Source organism: Microtus pennsylvanicus, chromosome 17, assembly GCF_037038515.1.
Source record: "Microtus pennsylvanicus isolate mMicPen1 chromosome 17, mMicPen1.hap1, whole genome shotgun sequence".
Classification (NCBI taxonomy): Eukaryota; Metazoa; Chordata; class Mammalia; order Rodentia; family Cricetidae; genus Microtus; species Microtus pennsylvanicus.
Genome location: NC_134595.1, coordinates 46,720,164 through 46,738,001, shown reverse-complemented (window position 1 = coordinate 46,738,001; position 17,838 = coordinate 46,720,164). Strand labels below are relative to the sequence as shown.

Genomic DNA, 17,838 nt, shown 5'->3' with positions numbered 1-17,838 from the left:
TCAGTCTTGGTTTGCTGTTTGCTTTCATACAGGATTAAGCTGTGACTTTTGAATTTTCTTCCAGTTAACCTGTCCTTCCATATCAAGAATACCTCTCAAGATCACTCTATCTCTCATTATTTGCTTTTGTCACTTGTTCAACAAGTCTTCTGTATTTAGTTTAGGCCGGCCCCATTTTGAGCCCCTTCCCTCTGATTACTGGGATTATGCGCGTGTCCCACCATGCTGTGGTTAGTAACTTAACCTTTCCTTTTTATTTCTTTTAAGATTTATTTTTATTTTGTGTCTGAGTGTTTTTTGTTTTGTTTTTGTTTTTGCTAGCATGTATATATGTGTGCCACAATGTATTTCTCTAAGAGGCCAAAAGAGGGTGTCAGAACCCCTGGAACTAGAGTTAACAAGTGTGATCTTCCTTGTAGGTACTTGGGAAATGTATCCTGGTCCTTATCTCAAACCAGCAAGTGGTGCTCTTAACTGAGAGCCATCACTTCAATCCATTTACCTTTTAAAAAGAATAATTTGCACTCATTCATTCCTATGATAAAAGTATCTTCTGATTGTTCCCTTTTATTCTCACATCTTCCATTGCTGTGTGTAATGAACTAGACATCTTACTCCTATTATTTTTCTTTTTCTCTTTCCTCTGAGTTTTTGGATGGTAGCTGATCTGTTCCTCTCTTTTCTGTTCTCTTTTTCTTCCTTAGGAAAAATCTTCCTTCCACTGCTTCTCTGTTGGCTTGCTCTCAGGGATACTTCTAGCATTTTCCACTTCTAGCACAGGTATTTGTAGGCTATCCCTTCCCTCTTGGCCATGCAGTATCATTTTCATTGTACTGTGTGCTTTCACTTGTTTTCTCAATGGGCAGTGGTGGGATTAAATTAACTTTTATAGCAATTTTGCTTAAGATTATATCAGTGCTAATTTCCTCTGTATTGCTTTTTCCGTAAAAGTATGTATAGGGACTATAAAATGGGGAGCTACAGGAAAAGTAAGTTCATTTTAGTGTTACCACTTAGATAACTGTGGTATGTAGTTTGTTCCATGTCTTTTTACTGCCTTTAATTTAAGAAAGGGTCTCGTGTAGTTGAATTGTCTTTAGTATTGATTAGCTGAATATCTGATGATGCAGTGCTGGATATTGAACCCAAGGCCTCGTGAATGCTGGGAAAATATTTTGTCTACTTAGCTACAACTCTATCCCCATGCAGTTATTTTTGGAAGTGTGCAGAAAAGATATGCCGTTGGCAGAAGTTAGCCTTTTTGATTGCTTGTGAGTTGATTATCTTGCTATATATTGGCTAGCTTTATGTCATTGCTCGTTAGATGATCTTTTGTCTTAGTTTCAAAGATGATTGTTGTATAATTAATTGTAGCTCTTCATGGAAGGTTGTTAACTCATGACCTTGACTGACTTTTTTTTTGTTTTAATGTATGAAGTCATCAAAATTAAGTTCATTCCTATTCTTTGTCCTTTTTTAAAACCAAGAAGCATCTTTTTCTTGTGGTTTGATTTTTTTTATATCAAATAAAAAAAAGCTTAAATCAAATCCTCCTTATCCTTATTCAGAGATTGGTCCTGCAAATTTTAATAATTACTTGATGTTTGATACAGTTACTAGAACTGTAGCTTTTTTTAAATTAACATTTAAAAAAATTTTTAAGGCTGACAAGTTGACTTAGCAAGTAAAGGTGCTTGCTACTATATATGATGATGAGCTTATTTACTCTATTGAGTTTCTCATGTTGGAAGGATGGAGCTCACTCCCAAACGTTTTCTTCTGGTTTTCATATTATGTCATATATGCCTGCATAGACACACACAAATACATGAAAAAGTTTTAAGCAAAGATTTAAAAAAAAATGAGTATTAATGTAGAAGCAAAAAAGACTCACCTTTTGGCATACGTTTGCTTTTGTCTTTGGAATACAGTTTAGTATATAGCTGTTTATATTTATGCATTGAGTATCCATCCGTCTTGCTGTTTTTACTCTTAACTTAAACATTTGCCCTTGTCTTTGCAATCTGGATGTCTTCATTTGTTCACCACCTTGTTTTTGAGGCAGATTTTTTTTCAGTAATTCTAACAGTCACCAATTTTGTTAATCTAGCTTACCAGTTTGTTTCAGGGATCTGCCTGTTTCCACCTACCAGAACTGAGACTATATGCAGTGCTGCTTGGGTCCAGCTTTGCGTGTGGATACTGGGAATCTGAGTTCAGGTCTTCATCCTTTTACAACAGGCATGTTTCTGTAAAGCCATCTCTTCAATCTATTCCTCTTCCTAACCATTTTTTTTTTTTGGAGACTGGGTATAGCCCAGGTTAGCTTCAAAATTATTATGTAGTTGAAATTATCCTTGAAATCTTTAAGATATGCTTCAAATAAACTTAATTTTTTGGAAGACAAAATTTTTATATTAGTTTCTGTTTTTATGCACAGAAATTTGGAGATGTAATTAAGTCCCAATGCACTTACATGCTTGGCAATATGGACTCTGTGTGTGTGTGTGTGTGTGTGTGTGTGTGTGTGTGTAGAGAGAGAGAGAGAGAGAGAGAGAGAGAGAGAGAGAGAGAGAGAGGAGAGAGAGTTCTCTTTGTAGCCCAGGTTAGCCTCAAATTATGCTCTAAGTGCTGGGATTATAGATACATGTCATCATATCTGCATGAATTCAAACATTTAAAAATTTTATAACATGAGGGATTATATAGTTTAACTGGTCACATTTTATTTTTATTTTTTTCTTTTTTTGTTTTTGTTTTGTTTTTCGAGACAGGGTTTCTCTGTAGCTTTGGAGCCTGTCCTGTAACTCCCTTTGTAGACCAGGCTGGCCTCGAACTTAAAGAGATCCGCCTGCCTCTGCCTCCCGAGTGCTGGGATAACAGGCGTGCACCACCACCGCCTGGCTACATTTTATTTTTCTAAGATTAAGTGCAATATACTCATTGACATAAAGTTTAGATCTCTTTGTAATCTTTGAGCTATGAATTTGTGTGTATGGATTTGGCTATGGTGGGAGTTCTGTTTTGGTGCTGGGAGTTGAACCCAGAGCCTCATACATACTAAGGCTTATATTTTACCACTGATTTAATTCCCAAGTCATATAGATTATAGTTAATTCTTTATCTACCAAACTTCTGACTAAATTGCAGTTATAGTAAATACTCTTATCCTAAAAGACAACAAGTGTTTGAGACTTGCTTTTAAGATAATTCTGCAAGTACACAATAACCTAGAGTTGATTATAGTCATCTTTTAAAATTTTGATTGTTATTATTTTGTTTTTGTTACAGATTCTCACTATATAGACTAGACTTGCTTTGTATGACTCTGCTTCAGGTGCTGAGTCATGGGGCTTAGTCTTTTTTCTCCCTAGCTATATACTTAATATTGGTGTCAATATAATGTGGAAGTATTGTTGATTAATAGGCACTTTTCTCAACAGTTCTACATAAAGTCAAGTGGTGAAAGATGTTTTGATTAAAAGAGAGGAAAGAATTGTGAAATGTGAAATGTGAAAACATTACAAAAAATTAGTTTTAGGACCACTGAACTTTACACAGACATAACCATAGGAAGCTCAAAGGAATATGTCCCTGTCTTTACATGATCTAAAGAGAAGACCCTACCTGATTGATGGTTATAATCGTTTTTATGTTGTTGTGGTGCCAGGGATCAAACCCAGGGCTTGAAGCGTATAATTACATGACCACTTAAGTTATGCCCCAAGTCCTATAAAGCTGAAAATATTGACTGTCCTTTAAATAAAGAAGAGCTATTGCTCTCTTTCTAAAACAAATAGGGAAAATGGCTAGTATTTTCATGCAATTGTACACTGATTTAAAACAATTTTATTTATTTAATGTACGAGTGAGCCACAGTGCATGTGTTCAGATTTGACAACTTGTAGAGGTTTTTTTTCCCTTTCCCTTCTGCCTTGTTGGTCCTGGGGACAGAACTCAGGGTGTCAAGTACCGTTAACCTGCTGGGCCATCTTGCTAGCCCTGTACAGTAGTTTTTGAAAACGCTAGTCACTCCTCAAATCAGAATAGCAGCAGCTAAATGATTTTGAAAGGATCACACAGTATTGTTGGTTTAAACTAATTTTATGAATTTTGTTTTTTTTTTTTTTTCCTAAGATAGTGTTTCTCTGTGTAACTTTGGCTGTCCTGGAATTTGCTCTGTAGACCAGGAAGGTCTTAAACTCAGAGATCCACCTTCCTTTGTCACTTAAGTGCTGGGATTTGTGGTTTGGTTTTGTTTTGGTCTCTTGGATTTGGGTTTTTTTTTTTTTTTTTGAGACAGGGTATCTTTGTGTAACAGCTCTGTTTTTTTTTTTTTTCTTAATTTTTTAAAAATTTTTTCGAGACAGGGTTTCTCTGTAGCTTTTGTTTTTTTTTTTTTTTTTTTTTTTTGGGTTTTTCGAGACAGCGTTTCTCTGTGGCTTTGGAGCCTGTCCTGGAACTCGCTCTGTAGACCAGGCTGGTCTCGAACTCACAGAGATCCGCCTGCCTCTGCCTCCCAAGTGCTGGGATTAAAGGCGTGCGCCACCATCGCCCGGCTCTCTGTAGCTTTTGGTTCCTGTCCTGGAACTAGCTCTTCTAGACCAGGCTGGCCTCAAACTCACAGCGATTAGCCTGCCTCTGCCTCCCGAGTGCTGAGATTAAAGGCGTGCACCACCCACCACTGCCTGGCTCAGTTTTGATCTGATTGAATAGAGTTTACTTTTGTGGCCTGACACTGAGAATTTATATGCTGTTTCCTAGTTCATTGAAGGTCTTAGTAAGGTCATGATAAATGCATTCTAATTTAGCACTACAAAATTTTTTTAATGGACTTTAGTTAAAAACCCAAGAATAATTTTGCTTTGAAAGAATAGTTCTGTTTTTTTATAGTAGGTTAATTTTTGATGATAAAGAATTTTATGTTTTTGTGATTTATTTGGGCTATGTAACACTTTTTGCTTGTATTTTATTCAGTTGATATACATTGGTGTTTTGCCATGGGTGTCAGGTCCCCCGGACCTGGAGTTGTATATAGACAGTTGTGAACTGTCATGTGGGTGTTGGGAATTGAACCCAGGTCCTCTGGGAGAGTAAACAGTGCTCTTAACTACTGAGCCATCTCTTCAGCCTCCATTTTACTTACTTACGTGCTAGTATATAGTATATAGGCGCCAATGTATGCACTTGTGGAAGCCAGAGGTTGATGTTGGATTTTTGAGACAATGCTTCTTAGTGTAACTCTTGCTGGTTTTTAGAACTAGCTCTGTAGACCATGCTGGCCTTGAACTCCCAAAGATCTGCCTGCCTCTGCCTCTTTAGTGCTGGTGATAAAGGGGTGCACCACCACCCCCGGCTCAATTATTATTTCTCAAAAACATGGTTAGTTTTGAATGAATAATTCATGATTTTTAAATTATTAAACTTTTGAGGACAGATCAGGAGTAGATCACTTGTCTAGCATGTACAAGGCCCTGAGTTCATTCTCCAGTACAAGTATAACTAGTATAACAGGAAAACTATGAAAATAATATAGTATCTGGATGATATAGTATATAAATATTCTGTTGCTACTAAATCCTTTTCTGAAAAAAACAATATTATACCTTTCTTTGTAAGTAACTATAGAACAATTTGCAAAGTTAGGACCAAACCCAGGACCTACTGCATACAAATTAGTTGAAGTTATTCTACCCTAGTCAATTTATTTTTAGAAATGCAACTGTCTTCATTATTAATAACACTGTGCTCTCATTCCTTATTAGAACTCTTTTATGAGGAACATGGGTCCCAATTATTTTTATTAAGATGAGTTTTTTGATAGATGTTTATGTACCTTTTTCTTGTCTATGTAATTATCAGGTAGACCCTGACTGGTTACACAAAAGATCTAACAGTTGACAGAATTTATTCAAAACTTGCTTTTAGAATAATGATGGCACTGATATAAAAATTTGTTGTAAATAAACAAAATGTAGGTATATCACTGGAGTCTTTTGAACATGAACTAATGTTTTGTGGTAAATTTTATTGTCTCCAGGATGATGTATGTGTACATTTGCACATACGTACTTTCTATTAATACTGTCTTGATTTTATAATGTTTTATTTACTATTTAACCCACATTGATTTTTTTATGCAAAACCAGATCGAAAATGGGTTTCTCATTTAATGTCCGTACCTGAATTTTAATGTACAAATTGGAAACTATCATTTTTTGAATCATAATTGCCTTTTTTCTTCAAAGTTTTTTTTGAAGAAAAACAAAACAAAAATAGGTTTCCTACTTTCTTGTGCTTGAGCTTGAAACCAAGATCTTGTCAAGCATGATAACTGGGCACATACTTTACCGCTGGTCTGCTTAGCCAGCTATAATGAATCTTTAAAGCCATTTTGCTTTTTTTAAAGTTTTTTAAGTTTAAAAATTCCACATTAATGGGATACTATGTAATAATGTATTTTATATATGTTGCATTATGTAATAATGTTAAACATATCAAGTCAAATATATCTGTGTTATTTATCATTTCTTCCTCATTAATACAACCAGAATTCAGTTCGGGATATATAGTACATTGTCATTTAGTCAACCTACTGTGTATTAGCATACACTGATATTAAAAGTAATATATGCTTTATGTGTGTGTTTTGTGTGAAAATATTTGAATTTCTGTAATGAAATCTTCAAAGTTTGAAACACTGCCTTTTGGTAACTGATTCTTAGGAATCTTCACCTTTGGGTATAGAGGTGGTTGGGTCCAAGACAAAAATTACTTTTTGCAGATTATTTGATAGGATCTCAATTTAATGAATATTTGGAAGAAGTGTAGGTCAACTCTGATTTGCGAGACCTTTTTTTTTTAATGTAAAAATTTCACTTTCGATACTGTATTTGCATCTCAGTGTCCTGATAGATTTCTGTTTTGATTTTTTTGCTGACAGGTCACATTTAGGGCAGGCAAAACATAAGGGATATATCCCTCCTGAGAGTAGAAAATCTAATTTTAAGGCACCCAAAGTGCAATCTAATACCACTTCTGAACTGTCAAGGGGACACCTTTCTAAAAGGTAAATTTTCACATTGCTTGTACAATTTCAAGGGAGACAAATTGCATTTGAATTATTGCATAATATTAAACTTTACAAAGTTATCTACACAAGTTTTCTTTTTTTCCTCTGAGTATATATTTTATCCCCTTTCTGGTGGTATCACTTATACATACCTTAGTCAATGAAATTTTTACTTATTGGGGAGTCATGAGGTTCCTCATTTGCTTAACAAACCATGTTAGGCATTTAAAAAACCCTTTGTGTGTATATATATCTTGGTGTGTGTGTGTACATGAGTGCCAATGCCTACAGACCAGAAGAGGGCATTGGATTCCCTGGAGTTGGAGTTAGTTGTGAGCCACCTGGTCAGGATGTTGGGAACTGAACTCAGCTCCTCTTAATTGCTTGTGCCCCATTGTTGGCAGTTGATGGTGTCATTTAATTAACATTTTTTAAATGCTGATTGTCAGCACCTGTTTAAGTCAGTATTTTTTTTTGTTAGTACAAGTCAATATTCTTTTTAAAGGAAATTTTACTTTATTTATGTGTATTACATATATGTGGATGCTAGAGGAGGCCAGAAGAGGGTTTTGGATCCCGAGAACTGGTGCTTGTGAACCTCCACGTGGGTGCTGGGAATCAATAGCAGCAAGTACTCTTTAATAGAGCCATCTCTCTACATCTCCAATTGGTAGGAGGCTTTGCAAAGGGGTGTTACTGAGAAGATTGTTTTCTAAGATGGTGTCCAATCTTTCAGAAATGATTTATGCTTATTTCCTCTACACATTGGGAAAACATTTGTCTTTTAGAATGGAACTTAAGTATTCTAGCTTAGTGGTTATGAACCACTAAGCATTCTTTTTTTTAAAACAATAAACTCTTTTGATCAGGATTGTCAGTGTCAGTGATCTTTGGACCAAAGAGTATTCTTACTTTGAGCCGGGTATTGTGGCACAAGCCTGAAATCCCAGCACATGGGAATAGAAGCAGGACCAGTGTTCAAAGACAGTCTTAGCTGAGACTCTTCTTAGTTATAGACAATTCTGGGCTATGAGAGAGAGAGAATACCTCCTCCCTCTTCTCCCTGTAAAAAGTATGCTTTTTTTTTTATCTCCTAACAAGACATTTAAAAAATCAGTCTTTCTCTTTTGTTTTTGAACTATTTGAAAATTTTAATACTGGATTTCACAAAAATTGTCCCCCCCCCCCAGTATTTAGTCCAGGGATTTTGGGGAGTTTTAGGCTTAAGTGTTAGATGGCAGGTTTACTCGTGATATGCTACTACTAACTCTTTTTCTTATCTAACCTCTTAGAAGCTGCAGTTCATCATCTACTGTCATAGTTCCACAACCAGAGGATCCAGACAGAGCCAATACTTCTGAAAGGCAGAAAACGGGGCAGGTGCCTAAGAAAGACAATTCTCGAGGAGTGAAACGCAGTGCTAGTCCAGACTACAACAGGACCAATTCTCCTAGCTCTGCGAAAAAGCCCAGAGCATTTCAGCACATTGAGTCTCTCTCAGAAACCAATAAGCCACACAGTAAGTCAAAGAAGAGACATTTAGACCAGGAGCAACAAGTGAAATCTGCACAATTGCCATCAACAAGCAAGGCTCACACCAGAAAGAGTGTGGCTGCTGGTAGTTCACGGAGTCAGAAAAGAAAGAGGACAGAGAGTTCTTGTGTAAAGAGTGGTCCTGGGTCTGAATCAACTGGTGCCGAAGAGAGATCTGCAAAACCCACCAAGCTGGCTTCAAAATCAGCCACCTCAGCCAAAGCTGGGTGTAGCACCATCACCGATTCTTCTTCTGCTGCCTCTACTTCCTCCTCCTCTTCGGCTGTAGCCTCAGCCTCTTCGACTGTACCACCAGGTGCCAGGGTGAAACAAGGAAAAGACCAGAACAAGGCCAGGCGTTCCCGTTCAGCATCCAGTCCTAGTCCCAGAAGAAGTAGCAGGGAAAAGGAGCAGAGTAAAACTGGTGGCTCTTCAAAATTTGATTGGGCTGCTCGTTTCAGCCCTAAAGTTAGCCTACCTAAAACAAAACTGTCTCTTCCAGGGTCTTCTAAGTCAGAGACATCAAAACCTGGACCTTCTGGATTACAGGCCAAATTAGCAAGTAAGTTTATGGGACAATCTTTCTTTACTTAAATAACATCTCCTGGTTGGTCAGGAGTGACTATGCTTTCAAGTTAGTTTTATTTATTTTTCTAAGATTTACTATTTTATCTCCATATGGCAATGCATTTCAATTGAAATACAAGTTAAATTGCAGAGACAGACTTATTGCTGCTTAGTAATTAACTTACTAGTGCTAAGTAATCTTACTTCATTGTCTGTATGTTTGTCTTTACAGTATCTACTGATCAGTCATTTCCTAATGTCAGCATGGGGGAAAAGTTGGTGTTCTGTACTAGATTTAAAAAGTGCAATATTTTGACTTGTTAAGGTGCTTTTAAAAGGTGCTTCTTACATTCCATGTACTACTAGGCACTTAAGTTAGGGGAAGGAATATTATCATGTTGAAGTTTGTAGGAGAGTAGGAGCAATATTTTAAGCAAAGAAACAGAAGGAAGAAGCATAGTGCTGTATATTTTTCTTTTTGAACTACCTTGGTGCACACACATGTGCTCATGCTCTTTCTCGCTTTCTCTTTCCCCCTTCCCTTTCCCCTTCCGCTCCCCCCTTTCCACTTCACTCCACCCCTCTTCTCAGGAGACTTTCTTCTTGTAACTGAGGCAGACAGATGATACTGACTTTATAACTTCTGATTATGGTCATATTGAAGCTGTTCCCTTTGTTCTGTTGTAAGAAATAAAGGACAAAGAACTTAAGAACATAAGCCACATCCTTTTCATTTTGGGGGTAGGTGGGTAGTAGCATTTCTCTGTGTAGCCTGGCTGTTCTGGAACTTACTCTGTAGACCAGGCTGACCTCAAACTGAGATCCATTTGCCTCTGTCATCTGAATGCTTGGATTAAAGGCATGTGTTACCACTACCTAGCCCTTTTTACATTTTATAACAAGTTTAAGGGTCTTAATTTTCTTTACGTTTTGAAATTCTTGACAGTCTCAGCATGTTGCTCAAACTAGTTCCAAGCATTGTGATCTTCATACTTTAGCCTGGGATTGCAAGCATATAGCGTAGCACTTTGGTGCTCAGACAGTCTTTCTTTTTTGAGTCCTATAAGATTGGCTAGATAGAGCTAAGGAATTCCTTAGTTATTGAAAGCCTTTGAAAGGTTGCTGCTAGCATTTTTTTTAAAAAAAATAGTTACTTTTGTTTCTTGTGTTTGTGGGTAAACATATGTCTTTGTACGTATGTTTCTTTATTTCCACCCTGTGGGTCTTGGAGATGGAATTCAGGTTCTCACCCCAGTGTCAAGCACCTTTACTGGCTGAGCCTTCAGATCAGCACTCTCACGAATGTTCTTATTCAAAAACTCCAGCTAATACCAAATCAGCCTAACTTAATACAGAGCCTCAGGTGTTAACCCTGTTGTTGAGCACTAAATCTATAGCTATGCACACACATACCTGGGCATGTGCTGTGGTGCTTATGGGGGCCAGAGGACAACTAGATTCTTTCCTACTTTGGATTCTGATGTCTTTAAGTTTGGAAGTAAGCAAGCTCCTTACTTGCTTAACCATAACATTTTTTGTTTACTTATATGATTATTAGAAAGGTGACATCATTTAAAATTGTGTAGGTAATGCATTGGGATTTGGAAGTTTAGTAACTTTAGCATTAAAAGGAAATGAAAGACTTGCTGAAAAAGCTTGATACCCCATTCTGCCCAGGTTTTCTTTTTCTTTTTTTATTTTATTTTTATTTATTTATTTATTAAAGATTTCTGTCTCTTCCCCGCCACCGCCTCCCATTTCCCTCCCCCTCCCCCAGTCAAGTCCCCCTCCCTCGTTAGCCCAAAGAGCAATCAGGGTTCCCTGCCCTGTGGGAAGTCCAAGGACCACCCACCTCCATCCAGGTCTAGTAAGGTGAGCATCCAAACTGCCTAGGCTCCCACAAAGCCAGTACGTGCAGTAGGATAAAAAACCCATTGCCATTGTTCTTGAGTTCTCAGTAGTCCTCATTGTCCACTATGTTCAGCGAGTCCGGTTTTATCCCATGCTTTTTCAGACCCAGGCCAGCTGGCCTTGGTGTGTTCCTGATAGAACATCCCCATTGTCTCAGTGTGTGGGTGCACCCCTCGCGGTCATGAGTTCCTTGCTCGTGCTCTCTCTCCTTCTGCTCCTGATTTGGACCTTGAGATTTCTGTCCGGTGCTCCCATGTGGGTCTCTGTCTCTGTATCTTTCATCGCCTGATGAAGGTTAATATTCAGGAGGATGCCTATATGTTTTTCTTTGGATTCACCTTCTTATTTAGCTTCTCTAGGATCACTAATTATAGGCTCAATGTCCTTTATTTATCTGCCCAGGTTTTCTTGACAATTAGAAATATTAATGTCTATTTCTCTTTCTCACTTGAAATGAAGTAATAACTTACAGCTTTCTTTGTGGGTGTTTCTGTTAGAAAACTGTAGTTTTCATAGCCAGTAAATTGGATTCTGTTTACGTTATTAAAATGCTGAAGATTGATATTCTTCCTTTCCTCTTCTCAGTACTTCACTCAAGTTATTCATCTCTTTTCTTACTCTTTCTTTCTTTCTTTCTTTCTTTCTTTTTCTTTCTTTCTTTTTTTGTTTTTGTTTTTGTTTTTGAGACAGGGTTTCTGTGTGTAGCTTTGAAGCCTGTCCTGGCACTCATTTTGTAGACCAGGCTGGTCTCGAACACATAGAGATTCTCCTGCCTCTGCCTCTCAAGTGCTGGGATTGAAGGCGTGTGCTACCACCACCAGACTAGGTTCTTAATTCTTTTTTTTTTTCTTCGAGACAAGGTTTCTCTGTAGCTTTGGTGCCTGTCCCTGAACTAGTTCTTGTAGACCAGGCTGGCCTCGAACTCCCAGAGATCCGCCTGCCTCTGTCTCCCAAGTGCTGGGATTAAAGGCGTGCGCCACCACCGCCTGGCCAGGTTCTTAATTCTTAAGGTAGTTCCATGGTCAGGTGATGGGACATAGTAAATACTACAGGCCATGTCTTCAGACTCTCCTCAAATGTCAGCTTTCTTTCTTCATTTCTTTTGAGGCAGGGTCTCTTTATGCAAGTAAGGTTGAATTATAGTTTACTCTAGAAGACTTGAACTCTTGATGCTTCTGCCTGAGCCTCTCTAGTGTGGAGATTACAGGCATGCACCGCTATGCCTGCTGAGCTTTCTTTTCTTACTAACAACTTTTTAATTTTTTTTTTTATGTATATGGGTGTTTCGACTGCATTTATGTTTGTTTACCATGGTCATGCATGGTTCCCTCTTAGACAGAGGGTGTCAGATTCCCTGGAACTGGAGTTACAGTTGTGAGCTGACATTTGGGTACTAGAAATCAAACCAGGGTTGTATAGAAGAACAAACACTGCTGATAAGTGATGATTCGTTTCTTAACCCTTCCAGCCAGTCACCTTAAAGAAATAGTTTCTAGGACCAGGTGTGGTGTGGTGCACATCTTCAGTCCCAGCAGGCTGGAGACAGATGCAGAAGCATGCAGGTCGTCGTGAGTTTGAGGCTATTTAGGACTACATAGTGGAACCCTCAAGAAAGAGAGAGAGAGAGAGAGAGAGAGAGAGAGAGAGAGAGAGAGAGAGAGAGAGAGAGGAGAGAGAGAGAGAGAGGAGAGAGGAGAGAGGAAAGAAAGAAAGGGGTGGAAGGTATGCAGATATACAAAATGGCTTTCTATATTCATGTAATCCAATCATATCTATTACTTTTTTTGTTTCCTTTAATATTCTCCTTCCTCTTCCCAGTCACTCCCTTAGCTAAATGTTGTAAGGGATGTGATGGTATGTGTGTGTGAGTGAACCCAGCAAATTTCATTAGGGCTACTTAGAAAGTAGCCTCTGCCTCCTCAGTGCTGGGATTAAAGGCATGTGCCACCACTTCCTGGCTTGATCTTTTATTGTCCTTATAGAAAATCAGGACCCTTTTTTTAAAAGATTTATTTATTTATTATGTATACAACATTCTACCTCCATGTATGCCCACATGCCAGAGGAGGGTGCCAGATCTCATTACAGATGGTTTGTGAGTCACCATGTCGTAGCTGGGAATTGAACTCAGGACCTCTAGGAGAGCAGCCAGTGAGTGCTCTTAACCACTGAGCCATCTCTCCAGCCCTGAGGACCCTTAAAATCCCTTTATTTCCAAAGATGGAACCTCAAACCAACCTGCACTACACCACTATGCTGTTAAGACTTATGAGAACTTTGTGTCTAACTTCCCCAACCTTCCGCTTAACATAAACTTTCTGTTTTCTGCTTATACTTGTTGTATTACATGAATTTATAAATGTCTGTACTATATGAAATAAATGTTTCATTTTAATCTGTTATTTCCCTGAATTTTATGCTTTTTTGTTGTTTTTCTACTTTTATTTGATCATATCACTTTAATTCCATATACCTCCATACTTCTCCATATGGTCTCCATACTCTGTTTCATCCTACTGAAGACAGGAGACCTCCAGATGTTGCTCTTTATGCCTGGTTGTGTTGCTGTCGCTGTAGAGTGTGCTTTAGTCATTCATCTTTTCCTGTTTTGTAAGCTTTTCTTATAGGTGGCCTCATGTTCATAGTTGTCCTGCCTCAGCCTCTTCAGAGCTATTTTCTCAGATTTTAAATGGCTTGTATCTTAACCGCTTTTATTTTTTAATACTATAATTACCTATATGTTTTGGTAATTTGCTTTTATGTTAGCTCAAGTACTATCTGTTACTCAGAAAGTAAAACTATCTTATTTCTTTAGCATTTGTTTTCATTCCTTGTTAGATTGACCAACTGTCTTTGTTTCCCTGGATCTAGACTTTCATTTGGTTTGAACTTTGAGCTTAAAAGTCAGGATTGTCCTAGAAAAACCCATTGCTAGTTACCTGGTCCTTGTTTATTTTCTCTCTAGATTTCCTGTTTTTATTTATCTATTTATTTTAAATGGGTGGGTAGGGGGATTTCCTCTTAAATGAAACCTGACGTTTTTGTCCTTGGTTTACTTTTATTCTGTTCTGGTAGCTTTCCCCAGCTTCATCTTCCAACCTGTTGATTTTTATTTCACCCTAGCCCACATATTTACTAGCTTATTTTCAAGAGATTGTGTTATGATTCATTTTTTTCTACATAGAATCCTGTATTTGGTTTATTGAGTTTTGTTTCTTGACTACCGCGGTAATTTTCCGTGCTTGAATATTGTCTTTTTTTTACTTAAGTGCTGTGTGTTTGCTAGCGTTTGGATAGGTTTTGCTTGAAGCTAGGAACATTTCTTCAGTGTTTTGTGGTAGTGATTGTCTGCTTAGTCAAGTGTAAGATAAGAGCGGAAACCTAATTTCTAAGCTGTGAGTGCGAGTTGAGATTTACTGCCTAATGATTGGTTGGATTATTCTGTAACGAAATCTTATCTGTATTACTATTTTTAGATTAGTTTTTTTTAGGTTGGTAAAATTCCACAGGGAAGATTTGAAACTCCTGTCTGAAAGTGAAGGTGTGTCAAACTTCTGAGGAACTTGAACTGAGAAGAGTCCTGGGTGTGGTGTGGGAACATGACATATATATTTGTGACTGGATGCTTTAAACGAGAATTTCTGTAACTTGCATGTTGTGAAGTATAACGTTCCTGTGTTTCCTGGGTCCAGAAAGTTGCCCAGCTTCACAATTGAAAAATTATACAGGAACTCTGTAATCAGGATCTGGAAATCAGGTAGCTTCATAAACTTCTATCATTTAATCTTTTGTTTTAACTTCAGAATTGCCCCCAGAGGTTCTTAGCACCATCAGTTTCTGTGTCTTTAGTTTATGTAGACTCAGCTATAATTGGTGGTTGTCTCAATTTTCTGCCTTATAGCATTTGGGAGTGCAGTGCGAATGTTTGCTTTTCACTTGGAAAACTGTCCCGTGCGCCCCCCCCCCCCCCCTGCAGGACAGGGTTTCGCTGTAACTTTGGAGCCTGTCCTGGAACTAGCTCTTGTAACCAGGATGGCCTCCAACTCACAGACACACCTGCTTCTGCCTCCAAGAGTGTTAGGATTAAAGACATTCACCACCACTGCCCACCCAACCATAAATAACTTTTTTTTTTTTTTGGAAGGGGGGTGGTTCAAGACAGGGTTTCTCTGTGTTGCTTTGGAGCGAATCCTGAACTAGCTCTTGTAGACCAGGCTAGCCTCGAACTCACAGAAATCCACCTGCCTCTGCCTCCCCAGTGCTAAAGGGTAGAGGGAGTTTGAGACAGGGTTTCTCTGTACCCTGAAAGTCAGATTTTTCTTTTAATGGACATTTTGTGAAGGGGTAGAATTCAGTGCATATTTTTTAGTCTTTTTTTTTTTTTAATTCAGAAGGCAGGTTTTTTTTTTCATGCACGTGCAAATACTTTTTCCGTTTTTCGTGGCACTAGGCATTTTTCTTTTTTTTTTTTCTTTCCTTTTTTTTTTTTGGGAGGGGCCTGATGAGACAGGGTTTCTCTGTGTAACAGCCCTGGCTTTGTAGACTAGGCTGACCTGGAACTCAGAGATTTACCTATCACTGCCTCCCAAGTGTTGGAATAAAGGTGTATACCATCATTGCTCTGCAGGCTTTTCTTTTTTCTGCTACTGTCTATTACTTACCACTATCACTATCATGTTATATAGAAAGATACACACATAACATGACATAACATTATAGTATCCTTATCAGGTTTTTTTTTTTTCCTTACTGTTTTTTGTGTTTGGTTTTTCAAGACAATGTTTCTCTGTGTAGCCTTGGCTGTCGTAGAACTCACTTACATAGAAAGGGCTGGATTTAAACTCAAAGATCAGTCAGCCTCTGCCTTCCTTAATCACAGATTAAAGGTGTACACCACCACCTCCTGGCTCTTAACAGATTTTTAAGTGATTTATTGTAAGTGAAAGTTGTTTTGCTTTTTTTTTTCCTGTGTATATTTTCCTTCGATCTTGAGTGCTTTTGGTTGCTTGAGACAGAACTTTGTGTAACTCAGACTAGGTTTGAAGTTACTGTGTTGTGAAGGTAATATTGAAATAAATTTCTCTCTCTTCTCTGAGATAGAGAGATTCATGCAACCCAGGCTAATCTTGAACATAATCCTCCCATTTCCAACCCCAAGTGTAAAATTTATAGCATGTTGCCTAAGTGGCTGGATCTTTTTTTTTTTAAAATATTGACTAAATATGTTGTCAGTTTTATTGCAGTATGCACTTCTATTGTGTCTCTTGTGACCAAATTGTATGTCAAGACAAAGGCTTAGTAGAGTAGAATGCACAGGTGTGTGATTACATCAAGAAATTGGGTTGAAAATTAACCTAAAACCAAATGGAGATTTCAAGAATTCTTAAGCTAGTCTTTATTTATTAATTACATTATAATGCTCTGATTCTTTTCCATTTATTTTAAATGTCTATTCTTTCAAAGGTTATATACTCTGAATGTTTAGTTTATAGTAAGTGTCACTCTGGCCATTGGATTTGTCTTCAGAGTCTGATTTTGTTTGAAGACTCATTCATCAATTTTCCCGATTATATAAAGATGATCTCTACTTGAATGAGCAGCAGTTTTAATTTAATAAAAAAGATGGAGATACCTAATATGCCATTTAAAAAAATTATCTGTATGTTTGAGTGTATGTAAGTGTGCAAGGAGCATAGAGCATGGTCTGTAGAGGTTTGAAGAGGCCTACCTACATCTGGAGATAGAGGTGGTTGCCTTCTGTGTGTAAGTGCTGGAAACTGAATCTGGATTGCTAGCAAAAACAGTAAGCTTTCTTAATTACTGAGTCATTTCTTTTGTCCCATAGATATCTTGAATTATTTTTTTCAATTCATTCTTTCCCAGTCCCCTTCTTGGCACTTTAAGAACTCAAAAGTACTAGGCCAGGTAGTAGTAGTTCACTTTAATCTCAGCAGTGGGAGACAAAGCAAGCATCAGACTAGCTAGGGCTACATAATGACTTCTGTCTTTGTCCCCCTCCCCCACCCTGTAGCGAATTTTCACCTTAAAAAGATATGTCCAAAACTTAAAACTTAATGGAAAAATAGAAGTAATTGAGACCAAACACATACTTGTGCTCTGAAAAGTTTGCATTCATTTAACATGGTTGGTCCAGTAGTATTCAGAGTATTGACTTTAGAGTCTTTTCACTATTGAAGTTGTTTCATTAAATAGAACCTACTGCCCAGTATACTGTCATACATGGTACCATTGTTTATGGTGAAGAGGAGGGTATAAGTGTAGATGCTGTCATGGCTTCTTCATTTAAAAATAACAAGCTTTTGGTTATTAGAACTTTAGTAGCAACTATCACTATAAGAGCATTAGGTAGCTTTCAGAATAACTGTAAAGTTGCTGGGTTGATTTCTTCCTAATTATGTTCTAAAAATTGGTCATTCCACTAAACTTTAGTTTCAGGGTCATGGCATAAATGAAATAATGAAATACTGTCTTGCATACTGTGTTTTTTTGATTAGCCTTATGTAAAGTAGCCAAAATAGATCAAGGGGTAGTGTAAAATTAATGAGAGAGAATTTTTTTCTTTCTTTTTTCTTTTCCTTCCTTATTTATTTTTTGGTTTTTCAAGACAGGATTTCTCTGTGTAACAGCCCTAGCTGTCCTGAAACTAGTTCTGTAGACCAGGCTGGCTTCGAACTCAAAGATTAGCTTGCCTCTGCCTCCTGAGTGCTGGGATTAAAGGCATGCGGCACCACCAC

At 37.7% G+C, this 17,838-nt stretch overlaps 1 protein-coding gene across 20 annotated transcripts in view; it reads left to right on the top strand.

Annotated features, from left to right (window-relative positions):
- Trip12 (thyroid hormone receptor interactor 12) overlaps positions 1-17,838 on the top strand; it is a 115,880-nt gene that overhangs the window by 31,713 nt on the left and 66,329 nt on the right. For 8 of the 20 annotated variants that reach the window (XM_075952074.1, XM_075952071.1, XM_075952067.1 and 5 more), the window contains exon 3: positions 8,365-9,167. In XM_075952074.1, coding sequence (XP_075808189.1) covers positions 8,365-9,167 — 803 coding nt within the window. Of the gene's footprint in view, positions 1-6,943; positions 7,070-8,364; positions 9,168-17,838 lie in introns of all 20 variants that reach the window. The other 12 variants (XM_075952061.1, XM_075952057.1, XM_075952059.1 and 9 more) reach the window with 3 other exon arrangements.